Raw genomic sequence first — 14,045 nt, 5'->3', positions numbered from 1 at the left:
TGTGGAACAATATTGACACAGAAATTACAGTTATTAATTTATGTTATCACAGAAATTTGTTCCACCTCCTTTGTGAAATAAACAATGTCACAATAGCTATATGTAAACACTATGTGATGAATTAAATAAAAAAATCATATTTCTCAATTGATTTGAAAACAATTGAAGAACTACAGACCAGAATAATAATAATAATAAAAAATAAAAAATCAATATCCTAAACTCTTCTGCCAGTCTTTCTGCAGGTGTTACTAACAAAAGAATGCTGAGTGGCAGTGAGGCACAGCGGCTGTCAACGCGGCTGCTTCAGAACACCGTATAGTTGCTGAGTTGAACAAAAATGGTCCGATCTCAAAGTTGTTTGAAGTGCTGCCAGTACTAAGAACGATACAGGGTGTCAATAATGCAACGCAGAGAGAGAGATGGCACAGGATGTACAAAGTGTGTGTGCCAAACATAAATAAATAAATAAATAAATAAATAAATGGCAGAACTTGTTAAAAAATAAATAAATACATATAAAAATAAAAATACTGCACTAGATGCAGCATTTCCTTCACATTGGACATTGAAATGCTATACTACTGGTGCACTGGCATCCCTGTTGGGAGGGTTAATGTCAAACGTAAGGAAATGATCAGTATCGTTTTTTTTTTATGTCCGATATATTGCAAACATGCATTCTATCTCAAGGTTGTTAGATAAAAGCTACAAAACATGAATCATAGATGCCAGCAGTGTTTCAGAACAATTCCTCTCATTCTCTGCTATAGGAGAGGAAGAATTGTATAAACTTGTTAAGTCATCTAAACCAACAACATGTATGTTAGACCCTATTCTAAGCTCCTAAAAGAGGTGCTTCCAGAAGTCATAGATCCTCTTCTGACTATTATTAATTCATCATTGTCTTTAGGATATGTCCCCCAAACCTTCAAACTGGCTGTTATTAAGCCTCTCATCAAAAAACCACAACTTGACCCCAAAGAACTAGTTAATTATAGACCGATCTCAAATCTCCCTTTTCTGTCCAAGATACTAAAAAAGGTAGTATCCTTACAATTATATTCCTTCTTAGAGAAAAATGGTTTTCCAGTCAGGATTTAGACCGTATCATAGTACTGAGACTGGTCTCATTAGAGTTACAAATGACCTGCTCTTATCATCTGATCATGATTGTAGCTCTCTATTAGTGCTACTGGATCTTAGGTGGATCTTGTCTCGTTCGACACTATTGACCACAACATTCTTTTGCATCGACTAGAAAACTTTGTTGGCATTACTGGAAGTGCATTAGCATGGTTCAACTCATACTTATCGGACCGCCATCAATTCGTAGCAGTGAATGAAGAGGTATCATTTTGATCACAAGTGCAGTATGGAGTACCTCAAGGCTCAGTACTAGGGCCGTTACTTTTCACGCACTACATGTTATGCCTGGGAGATATCATCAGGAAACACAGTGTTAGCTTTCACTGTTATGCTGATGACACTCCGCTCTATATAACTTTGTGGCCCGAATTAACGGAATGCATAGTCCATATAAAAAAAAAAACTGGATGACGAATAATTTTTTACTGCTAAATCCTGAAAAAAACAGAGGTGTTAATTATCGAAACTAAAACCTCTGCATGTAATAACCTACAACACTGTCTAAGACTCGATGGCTTCTCTGTCAATTCTTCGTCATCAGTTAGTAACCTAGGTGTGCTATTTGATAGCAATCTTTCCTTTGAAAGCCACGTTTCAAGGATTTGTAAAACTGCATTTTTTCATCTCACAAATTTATCTAAATTACGACCTATACTCTCAATGTCAAATGCAGAAACATTAATTAATGCGTTTATTAGATTATTATAATGCTTTATTAGGTGGTTGTTCTGCACGCTTAATAAACAAACTCCAGCTGGTCCAAAATACAGCAGCTAGAGTTCTTACTAGAACCAGGAAGTATGACCATATTAGCCCTTGCAACATCGTTAGAAGAATGACATCTATGCTAATATTAGTCTGTTTCTTTCTTATTCCGAGGTCACCGTAGCCACCAGATCCAGTCTGTATCCAGATCAGAGGGTCACTGCAGTCACCTGGATCCAGAACCTATCCAGCCCAGATGGTGGATCAGCACCTAGAGATGACCTTGACAGCCCTGAATGTCAGTGGAGACCAGGACAACAAGATGAGCCCCAGAGACAGATCTCCAGTGACAAGGGACAAGACCAGGACTAGACCACAGGAACCAGATGAGTCCTCTCCACAATGTGACTTTTCTGCAGCCTGGAATTGAACTGCTGGTTTCATCTGGCCAGAGGAGAACTGGGCCCCTGACTGAGCCTGGTTTCTGTCACCAATGGAGTTTTGGTTCCTTGCCACTGTCGCCTCTGGCTTGCTTAGTTGGGGACACTTAATATCCAGCGATATTATCGACTTGATTGCACAGATACTATTTAAACTGAACTGAGCTGGATGCTGACATCACTGAATTCAATGATGAACTGCCTTTAACTGAAAATTGAGTGTTTACTATTGCTTACTACTTGACTGATAAAAACCTGTACAGGAAGTACAAAACACCACGTTCTCAGGGCAATTGCATGGAAGCTCCCCTGCTCCAAACTTAACTCAAACTTAATCTCAACTAAGACATCACATGCTATAAACTGCTGTGTTCCACTGAATTGTAGGCAACAAAGCACACTTGTCCTTTCCGGTTTCCCTACTGATATTCTTCTCAACTATTTTTAACACTCTCATTAAAAGTGAAAGCAAAGGGAGTGAATGTTTTTTTGAATGCAAAAAAAAGAACATGAGAGAAAACATCCATCATTAAGGTGCATGTTTCTTTCACACCACCACTGTATCAATATTTAAATATATAAAAACATGTTTGTATATTTCTGATAACTATGAATTATGCAGCCATGTCAAATCCCTAAACCTCATCCTAAACATTGCCAAGAATGATAAATTATAGGATTATTTATTAAGACTGTACACACTTGGTTTACATGAAAACTTTTTGAAAACCTGCTACAGTATAAACGTTTTGGGGAATGTTTGGTCTGGACACTGGCATCCTGGTTACAAATATAAATATACTTGTGCATGTGTAGTCCATTTGAAAATTTTTATATACTGTAGATGTTTACTTCTAAAAAGTTTTTTATTTTTTTTTGGCTACTATAATTAGAAAATCAAATTCCACCATGAAAACATGATTACATGATTTTATTAAACATCCCATTTGGAATAGATTTCTAAATAAATAATCCACTAAGGAGGTACTTGTCCATAATTTAGGCAAATGACAAAATGTAGTTTTTTTTTTTTTTTTTTTTTTCATGTGTTTGTATATGCTGTACATACCCGGTCCTGTACCAGTCTGTGGGAATGTACTCCTGATGCCAACATGGCAGCGAACATAGTAAGCATGTGTTGCTGGACACGGCTGATGCCTGACACCAGACAACTGAGGATGCTGGGTAATCCCACCTTGTCAATCACACTCTGGAAGGCCCCCGCAGACTGGCGTGTTATTTTACACAGAGCCTGAAAGGGCAGATAAAGGTAAGACAGGTGGGTGGAGGTGAGCTGAATATAGAATCTTCAATACTGCTGCTTTTTGTCACATAATATTTAAAGGGGTGCTATTATGTTTTTTCACTTTTTCAACTTTAGTTAGTCTGTAATGTTGCTGTTTGAGCATAAAAAAAGATCTGCAAAGTAACAAATCTCAAAGTCCAATTCAAAAGGAGATATTTTATTTAACAGAAATCACTTTTCAAAAACTACAACGAATGACTCGTTTGGACTACAATGCATATTTTCCGGGATTTGTAATATCACAAAGATCGACGAAGGATCTAGCTGCACTAGAGAAGACAATGAGTGTTATCACTATGTCAGAGACACGCTAGCTTTCCCAAGGCAGACAAGCTTAGAGTGGTTAAAATCATCTGGGTTTAAATCGCACTCAAATTGATTTGATTTTTAATAATAAAAGGACACATTTAATTTATAATTTGTCTTAAATCTAATTTTGCAAAAAAAAAAAGTGAATCGAATCGTGAAATCAAAATCATGAATCGAATCATGAGTTGAGTGAATTGTTACATCCCTGCAGTCAAGTCTTGGAGAAACTAGTTCATGCCTTTATCACCAGCAGGGTACAGACTATTGTAACTGACTCCTGACCGGCCTTCCCAAAAAGACCATTACACAGTTGCAGCTCATCCGGAACGCTGCTGCCAGGGTTCTGGCTAGAACCAGAAACTCTGAGCATATCACACACCAGTCCTCAGGTCTTTACACTAGCTTTCAGTTACATTTAGGATTGATTTTAAAGTATTATTACTCGCTTATAAATCACTTAATGGTCTAGGACCTCAATACATTGCAGATATGCTCTTTGAATATAAGCCTAACAGACAACTCAGATCATTAGGATCGAGTCAGTTAGAAATACCAAGGGTTCACTCAAAACAATGGGAGTCCGCTTTTAGCTATTATGCCACCCGCAGTTAGAAACAGCTTCCAGAAGAGATCAGATGTGCTAAATCAGTAGCCATATTTAAATCCAGACTCAAAACACGTTTACTTTCAATGAATGAGGACTGTGCTACGTCCAAACTTAATGTGCTGTATTTTATGCATCATCATTTTCTATTCTTAACTGTTTAAATTCATTTTAAATCAATTTTTAAATCATTTTAAATGTAAATCTTATTCTTATTATAATTATTGTTGTGATTATTTTTATGATTATTTTAATTCCTTTTATGTAAATCACTTTGAATTACCACTGTGCATGAAATGTGCTATATAAATAAACTTGCTTTGCCTTGCACTGCAACTTCTGTAATCAACTCCCTGAATGGAAACTGAATTGAACAGTATGCACATCTGAACTTTGTGTTGAAACACCCTGTTAAAATGGTGAGAATCATGTGTGTTTAATACTCACAGATATAGCGCTGACCCTGAGTGCATCCACTGTGGAGTGTGTGAACAGATACCAAAGTGCAGGTCCCACCTCTGCAGTGATGAATCCCTGGGCATATTGAGACTCACGGCTACACACGTTCTCTATGGTTTTAGCAGCCATGTGGTTCACCACCAACTCCTCCTGAGCAACAAGAAGAGCGAGAGAGAGAGACAGACAGACAGAGAGAAACACTTTACTACAAAGTCAGCTTGGTTAATAAATTAATGACACATCTGAACAATTAATTTACATCTTTGTTAACAACTGTTTATTATTAGTTCATGTTAACTCAGGACCATTAAATAATATAACCAGATACAACTTATGGTTATTTTTATGTTGAAATTAACATTCACTACACTGAAAACAAAATAGTGTGGGATTTAGTTTGAAACACTTTCTGCAATTTTTTTAACAAATATTTTTTTTTTTTAAATAAATAATTACAAAATAATGGCAAGTAACATTGAATGAAACATGAAATTTAAAAGCAGAAAGACTGAAATGGTATTTTCTTTAAGTGCAGGAAGATGGAAATAGTATTTTCTTGTAAAATACATCTAATAATCTAATCAACTTTGTAATGTTTAAATGAAAATGTAATAAACTTGCTTCACCTCAAAAACAAATTTTGGTTGATGTTACTAGGACCTCCTAGTTTTCAACTATTTCCCTGTATCCACCTCCACTATTCTATTATGTAACACCCACTTTTCAAGATCCAAACAATTCCCCATGGCTAAAATCAAGCCCCATAAACATCAGATTACATAAGTAAAGTATATTGGGTTACTAAGAGCATTTCATGCAGACTTTAAACCCAATCACACTCTCAAAAATGTGCATATTTTAGTGAATCTAAAGTAGAGGCTGTAGCATTAAGCATTACACTCAAAGACATGCGTTTATAAATTCATTCGTAAGTGGGACACACAGACCTTTACGTATTTCACGCAATTACATCATGACCTAATAGTCCCTCAACACCCTCCAAACTTGAGTGAAATAATTTCCTTGAATTTCACACCACAGCGAATCTCGCTCGCAGATAACGAACGCTGGCTCTGTTTTTATGTGTTTGGACCCCTGTCCTTGAGCGTGTCTCACTGCAACCGTATCTGGTGGAAATTAAACATTTAACAGCATTCAACAAACGGCAAGCATGCAGAGTTGAGTGAGGAAAATAGCAAATGTAGAGGTTGGGCATATTTAAGAGGCGCAGTTACATTGTGCACTGCTGCTATGCAATATGGATGCCTTCGCTGTAATCTAGTTCCTAGACCCCCGTCTCAAAGCTAAAAAAAAATTCAGCTTAGTCCATGGAAGAGGTGCATTAATACACATACTGTATCTTGGGGGCAAAAAGTAGAAAGAACTCTCAAGTAGAATATTCTGACGCAACACAAATAACAGCAGCTACTCCAGAGTCCCTGGGCCTATCGTCTCTCTTTGTGCTGGAGTCTGGTGGTCTGGCTTCGTGGAGGCTTTAGGTAATGAACTAGAGCTGGCACTCACTAGAGCAGGGGAAATGACTGACAGCTGCTACAGGGTGCAAGAGGTGGGGAGGAGGGGTGCTGAGTGCTTTTTTTTTTTTTCTTGTAGCACAAGCCTTGTCAAAAAGGCATAGAAAATGAAACTAAAATCCACCAGCCTGAGGTTTCTCAATAAGAATTTAAATTCCACATGACAAATACGCTCCGTTGTAGGCGAGTTTGTGTTTTTTTCAAATGTTTTTTCAACACAGCTAGTCTATTTCCACTGAGGTCTGAGTAAGATGCTTTAGGGATCATCTCACTGTGGTCGAGGGGAGAGTTTTTTGTAGACTGCCCTGACTAGACCGACTAGAAATTACCCACAACTAAATAGAGCACATTTCTCATCCGTCGACACGCATACACACATACGCGCTCTCGTTATGAATAGGCCAAGCAGACAGCACAAGGCAGTGCATCTCCGTTACCTGAAGCCAAGTTTACACAACAGAATTTTAAGCCTGATTTAAGCCCGATTTGCAAGTCAACAAACTCGCCGACTGTGATCAGGGGAAAATCGGCAGGTGATCAGCGCTCGGCAATCTTTATGTGTGAACTACTCAACAACGCAACAAAGATGCTCGCTGACATGTCGCCGACGCCAAACAAATATCCAACATGCTTAATATCTGGACCAGTCGGCCGAGATACAGTCAATGAGTGAGCAAGGCATGGGTTGAGGTCAGCAGAAGAACAACAGCAGTAGCAACATGGCTTTAAGAAAACTTTGGACACAAGAAATGGTGTGTCCAATGGAAAATGGAAATTTTTCACAACGGATTATCACACAAACAGCTTGCAGCACTAATTTCTTCCTGATGTCCATTTTTAAATAAACAACTCTTGTTTCAATTGTTGTTTCGAGTTCAAATTCTTGCGTGTTTTTGTGACAAAAAGTGGTTTGGGGGCCGTGTAAAGTCATTGGGTGACAGTTGTTGTCAGCTTGTGTAGTGTTGTGGATTTTTTTACATAGTGTTATGTAGCGTGAACACCACAACTACTTCAAGACAGACAGCAAGTCATGTAGTCTGAACAGGACAGCGATCTGTCGATGTTTAAAGTCATGTAGTGTGACTTTAAACAAGGCCAAGGCTCCAGACTGGGGAGTCATTACCTATATTTCCATCCACCTATTTTTATGCGAATTTTGGGATATTACTGAAAAAAAAAAAAAAAAAATGCTGGATGGAAATGCCAAGATGCATAAAAAATCTAAAATGTGTCAAATTGAGTCAGATCACATTTATTTTGTGTAAATAAAGAAATGTATTACTTTTTGCATGTGGGTCAATTATTAAAGTATTACATAGGGTACATAAGATGATTTGTTCATTTTTAAGTTTTTGGGATTTTAAGAACAAGTGGAAAATGTGCTGAATGTTTCATTTCATCCAAGTGAAATTAGCAAAGCAGTTAGACTGAATTTACACTCGTTTTAAAGATGTGCGGTGCAGAGCCGCGCAAGAGTATAAACATAAACGAGCATTACGAGAAAGGCTGCATGCGTGCGGCAAGTGTAACGTTAAACGGCTCCTCCGTGAGACGCGGCAGAGAGGAGTGAGTATGAGAAACATTCAGAGACACAGGCTGTGTGCGGTCTTCTGAATAGGGAAGTGCGAACATGCATTATAAACTTCTTTCAAATTAGAATCTGTTGGAGAAATAAAATGTGCAAGATAATGTTCATGTACTAACAAAAACATCTAAAAATATATATTTTATTCCCCATTACTTAAATCACAACCAATAAGAAACCTAATTAAACTCATATTAAATAAGCTCTTCCAAATTAACATTACCTTTTTTGTTTGGTGTCTGTCATTTCGAAGCCGAAGTAATCTCATATTACATAAGTTTTTCTTTAGTATTAATCTGCCTATCGATCTGACCATTTAGACGCCATAATCACACACACTGACACACATACACACACTCTCTCTCTCCCATTTTCCGTGTTTTTTTTTTTTTTTTTTTTTTTTAATGTAATGTAATGTAATGTATGTGCTCTTGAACAGAGTAATATCATGTCCACATCGCAGGCTTTGCAATTAGCAAAATCGCAACGTCTCAAAATGCGATTGCGATTTGATTTCGATTAATCACACAGCCCTAGAATGAACCACTCATTTTAAAATCTTCCTGGTCTAATGACATTTGTTATGATATCAGCTTCGAACATTAAAATGCACATGATAACTTTCGTAAACTGAAGTAAATCAACTTCACCAGCTAATTGCTCTTCGACAGTGATGCTATAGAAGTGAAGTTCAAATACAAAACTCTAAAGATGGCTCCACACCTGTTTCTCTGATGCATAAGGTCTATAATCACCTCCCAAAACTGTATCATATGATTTGTTCCCAAACATCCGGCATCCTAACACAAGATAACATGACAGTGCTTACTTTTGCATTTTGTCTGCACGCTCTTCATTTATTATAGAGGAGAAAAGAGCCACAGGTTTCCCTGCTTGCAGCTAGGGCTGGCTCGATACCACTTTTTCAGAACCAATCCCGATCCGATACCAGAAATTCTGAGTAACAGCCGATACCGATACCGATCTGATACAAGCTCATTTTTTTTTAAAATCAGTGTAGAATTTCTATACCTCCATGTGTTGACCTGATTATCACTCTTTTGTGTGTTAAACACAACCTACAGTACCACATATAGATAACTTCATTGTAAAGAAAAACAACAACTGAATAATTATATAAACATAATTTATGACAAAAATACTACTATAAACTAGGTTAGTGGATAATTTAGTAGCAAAAATTACTCTAGAAAAATCATGAGTGCACAATAATTTTATAAAATCTAATAATTTAGTGAAAAAAATAATAATTTAGTAGGGAACAAATAAAAGTGAATAAGTGTAGGGCTAAATCTGGTAAAAGTTAGACATTGCTCTTTGTATTGTAAAATAAAATTCATGAAAAACAAGTAATATATTTAGATATTAATTAATATACTATAAAATTAAAAGACATTTCTTTTAAATGTACAGCACAGTAATGAGGCAGAAACATATGATAGATAAGACAACAAGAAAGGCTATTAATAATCTTTCATTGCGCAAAAGTATTATAACATGAAATATTCCTATCCGGAGTGGCACAAAGCGCTTAGGTGCATCCCGTGCGCAGAATGACACACTTAAGGCAACACAGAGCCACAGCGTTCCGCAAGTTCAAAGCACAAAGGGAAGAGAAATTGATGCGTAGTGTATTATATCTGTGCAATAGTTTATTGACCCTTTTCTTTTAACAGTTTTAAAATTAAGTTACTGTGTGCATGAAGAACAATTCATAGTGCTCTCTACTCCAGTGTAGTGATCTCTAACAGACACCAGGTAGAAAGTAACATGCTTTAGAAACAGCACTAAACTCCAGCAAGATAAAATCCTTTTATGCAAAACCATGTATCTTTATCTACAGATCAAGTTTAATAATAGGAACATTGTATCATCTTAGAGAGAGTTTCATCATCTTGACTGTCGTAACAGAACGCGACCCGCAGTTTGAATGCTGAATGGAGGTTGACAGACAGCCACAGCGGAGAGAAGAGTTGAATTTAATTACTTAAATATTCATCTGTACCTCACATAAACAATGGAACGGTTCTCAGAACACTTGATAGATAGTGCACAAAAACTTTGTGTCTTTCATGGGGCTTAACAATAACACAGAATAGTATACGCAGAAAATGGCAGTATCAGAACGATACCGATACTGAATATCGGATTGGCGCACCACTAGTTGCAGCAAGTTCTACTTAGTTGCAGCAACTTCTGTCTTATTATTGATAGTTTGTGCCAGTTTCCCAGGAAGTGACAATTTTATTAATCTTTATAAATTGAAGAATCACTCAATAACAACTGATTTATGAACAGACATTTTAGCACATAGAGTATGACTCTGACGATTTAGGTTATGTAAACTAGGATGTTTCCTTGTTGCACTTAATGCTCTGACCTAGAGCATACAGTGCCTTTAGAGTAACGATTCCTGATTTATTTCGAATTCGACATAACTGAAAATTAATCACAGTACAGTCAGGAAGTCAAGTAGGAACTCAGTAATGATTCACTGAGTCCTGAGTCCAACCATCTATCACCTTAAAATGATTAAACTTCAAGATTATAAAATCATTTCAAACTTTCAGACAACATTAACAGACAATGTCAGATTAGGCTGCTAATGAACAGACAACTTTGATCCACTAAAAATTCAGTTTGCATTCATTTATTTACAGAAACACTAGGACATTTTGTCCAAGAAGTGCACATACTGTATAGCCAATTTATACACTGTTAGACATTTCAAAGAGTTTTTACAGTAATTTACTGGCAACACTATTGCCAGTAAGTTACTGTAATTAAGATTTACAGTAGCAAACTGTATTTGGTTTACAGTTGCCAACTGTATTTTTTACAGTAAATTACTGTAATAAATCCAATTAATCAGTATACTATTGTAATTCATTTTAATAAATTTCATTAGATTTTATAATTGTTATATAGAAAACATTTTATTTTTACCTTACATAGGTAATACTGGCATTCAATTAAAACAGACAATAATTACAAAATATCAAATTCTTTATTTAAAACATTGCATGTATAACACTTATAATACAGTCTTCCAATGCTGGAACAGTGCATCTTCATTTCTCCTGTCGTAGGACATTTTGCATTGCATTATGTGGATTTTATGGATTTATCCTAACAAAGAATCTTTAAGCAACAGAAACATAATGGGGAAAAAAGATAAGCAGCCAAAGTATACATAGCCATCTGCAAAACCCAGGTGCTGCTCCAAAATGTGGCCACCACCTTTGCTCACCATCCACCTCGTTAGGGACAGAAATGTCTTCTCTGAAAAATAAGTAGAAATGGCACACTTTTAAAAGGCAAACCCCATATATAATACACAAATTTCTCAAAACCATAGTTGTTCTGGTTGCACTTTATTTTACAGTACGTGTACTTACATGTACTTATAGTGTACTTACAGTGTATTTATCTAAGAAAGTTCTGGTAATACAAGGTAACTACATGGGTTAGGGTTAGGTTTAGGGGTAGGTTCAGGGTTAGTACCTAGTTATTACATAGTTATTGTAATTACTATAATAACCCTATAATAAGTACATAGTATGTAAATGAGGAACAGGACTGTAAAATAAAGTGCTACCGTTGTTCTCTTACCATGAATTATCAGTCTCAGGGTGGCTAGCCTGCTCATGTTTTTCTTAATGCTTCATTGCAGTTGCCTTTGAAACACAAATACAAAAAATGCAGTAAAACTTGTTTAACCTAGCTAACATACGATTTTATTTTCTCAATAGGCTACTGGCCAACATTAACTACTAACACCTGAACAAAATTTTACATTAGTTAACTTAAATGTTAATACAAGACAAGTGTTGCTCGTTAAAAGTAATTTTAATTTGATAATTCAATAAGCTGAAAAAGTCATTTGAAACGACAGCGCAGTTTACCATAGTAAAGTTTGTTACTGCTATGTTGACGGGTAAATGTTAATAGCTTAAGCTGGTGTGCAAAAATGTTGACAAACACACAGAAAAACTTACATATATTTTTTTTTACCTTGCTTACTGGTCTTATTCTCTCGTAAAGTGCATCAACACACAGCGCAGATGTTCTCTGGAACACTTCCACTCTTGTGGGTTCATCCCCGGGCAAAACCTGAAGACCTGAAGACATGGATGCTTCCATGTATCCTTCCGCAGTCATTGGAGGCTCGCGAAGCGGAGCCAGGCGAAAGTATAAATCCCGCTTCAGACGTGAGAAGCGCAGCGCGACTCGACAAAATACAATATAGAACCCATTATACTATCTACAGTGGATGCGGACAGTAAAGTGATGCCCCGGTATATTTCTGAAGTAGAGACGTACTCCAAGTGTTCGCGCTGTTTCTGACATGAAGGACAAATGGATTTTCCAATCATTACAAGTGATGTAACATCCAGTGTAGTCAGTCTCAAGCATAGGTCCCAAGCTGTTGCGGGGTTGTAGACATGGTGTAAGTCAAATCTTGTCAATCCAAATGTGAGAAATGGGGAAAATAAAGCAACCTCAATAGAATTCTGCCAAAGAGGTCATTACGGCAAATACAGTAGTACACAGCAATTTAAAAAAATACATAAAGACACTAAATGTAATTTTCAACGTCACACAAAATTCCCATGATGCAAAGGGTATTACAGTTATTTACTGTAAAGTGAATTTGCAGTATTATACTGGGTGATATACAGTAAATATCTGTAGAAATTACAGTTGTAGCAAAGTGTGAGTGCATATACATACACACAAAAAAAGAAGCCATTTATCAATCAAACAGCACATGGATAGTGAAAATTATCTGTACTATAACAGATAACTAGAATGGTTATTTCTTATTTATTTATTTTACTTTTTTTCCAGTACATCTGACATCTCTAGTGAACATATAAATGACTTGTCGCTTGAAACCTGTCGTGACAATCCTGCTTAGAACACAGCATAAGCCAGATACCCTGACCAAACTGTGCCGCTCATATATGCCATGTGCTCTGCCTGACCAACCTGGTTTGATGCATGCAAGACTCATTCCGGTATATGTTTATATATAAACTTGCAGCTGCCTCCCAAACCCACACAATGTCAGACTTACAGGGGCTACGAGGTGAGGACAGCTTCTCACCAGAGATCTGTCCTCCAATCCCTGCCTCATTCTCTCTCACACACCTCTGCTGAGCTTCCCAGTTCGATTCTTGCCTCGGGCCAAGCTCAAGCCAAACTTTACTGAATTTATGTATTTCTCCCAAATTCTCTCTCGCAACATCAGCAGTCAGTAACTCGATATGGTAACAGGAGGTCAATCCTGAACTAGTCCACGTTTGTGAAAAAGTCGATGCACACTGAAACAAAAACTGAAGATGGAGTGTTAAAAAGTTTAACAGCTTCGAAGCCAGTGAAATTATGTAATTCCTCTAAAACAAATTCACTGTCCTAAATGCAGGAGAGTTTAGACTCTCCCAGGGTATTAACACAACCAAATGTTTACTTTTTTTTTTTTTTTTAAACCTTCTGGGGCCTGAGGGTGTTTTGGGGGCCTAGAGAAGTTTTGACATGCCCTGATATTTGTGTTTTTTTTTTTCAGTTGCTTATAAACACATAAATGGCTAAAGTCTAATAACACTGTAATCAGCACAAACTGGGCTACAATAATATGTAGATAGCATGTATGTACACGATTGTGTTTTTGAGAAAGCAATGTTTATGCGTGGTTACTGAAAAACTAAAATTTTGAAGTCACTGAAATTAGGCAATAAAACACCTAGAGAACATTTGTTCACAAGACTTTTGAGAACAGATTTTGAAGCCTAGAGTTTTTGCTTCAAAATCATGTGAAAATCATCTTGATTACTCGCTCACAGAAAACGATATATTGATTTAATTTTTTAAGACACTTTTTTTGTAGGAAATGTATATGCGAAAAGGCATCAACTATCATGCATAATGCTGT

General features: G+C 36.7%; 1 protein-coding gene and 1 long non-coding RNA gene across 4 annotated transcripts in view; both read right to left on the bottom strand.

Moving 5' to 3' along the window:
* ulk4 (unc-51 like kinase 4) overlaps positions 1–14,045 on the bottom strand; it is a 187,157-nt gene that overhangs the window by 123,378 nt on the left and 49,734 nt on the right. For all 3 annotated transcript variants that reach the window (XM_042771994.1, XM_042771992.1, XM_042771993.1), the window contains exons 20-21: positions 4,961–5,122; positions 3,364–3,546 (exon numbers count right to left, since the gene is read on the bottom strand). In XM_042771994.1, coding sequence (XP_042627928.1) covers positions 3,364–3,546; positions 4,961–5,122 — 345 coding nt within the window. The remainder of the gene's footprint in view (positions 1–3,363; positions 3,547–4,960; positions 5,123–14,045) is intronic.
* Positions 11,108–12,685, bottom strand: LOC122147943. The gene is made up of 3 exons (XR_006161922.1): positions 12,125–12,685; positions 11,723–11,787; positions 11,108–11,392 (listed from the first exon to the last, which is right to left on the bottom strand). It is a non-coding gene; the product is annotated as an uncharacterized LOC122147943 (long non-coding RNA).

The sequence above is a fragment of the Cyprinus carpio genome, chromosome A16, assembly GCF_018340385.1.
Source record: "Cyprinus carpio isolate SPL01 chromosome A16, ASM1834038v1, whole genome shotgun sequence".
NCBI lineage: Eukaryota > Metazoa > Chordata > Actinopteri > Cypriniformes > Cyprinidae > Cyprinus > Cyprinus carpio.
This window is presented reverse-complemented; position numbering and strand designations above follow the sequence as displayed.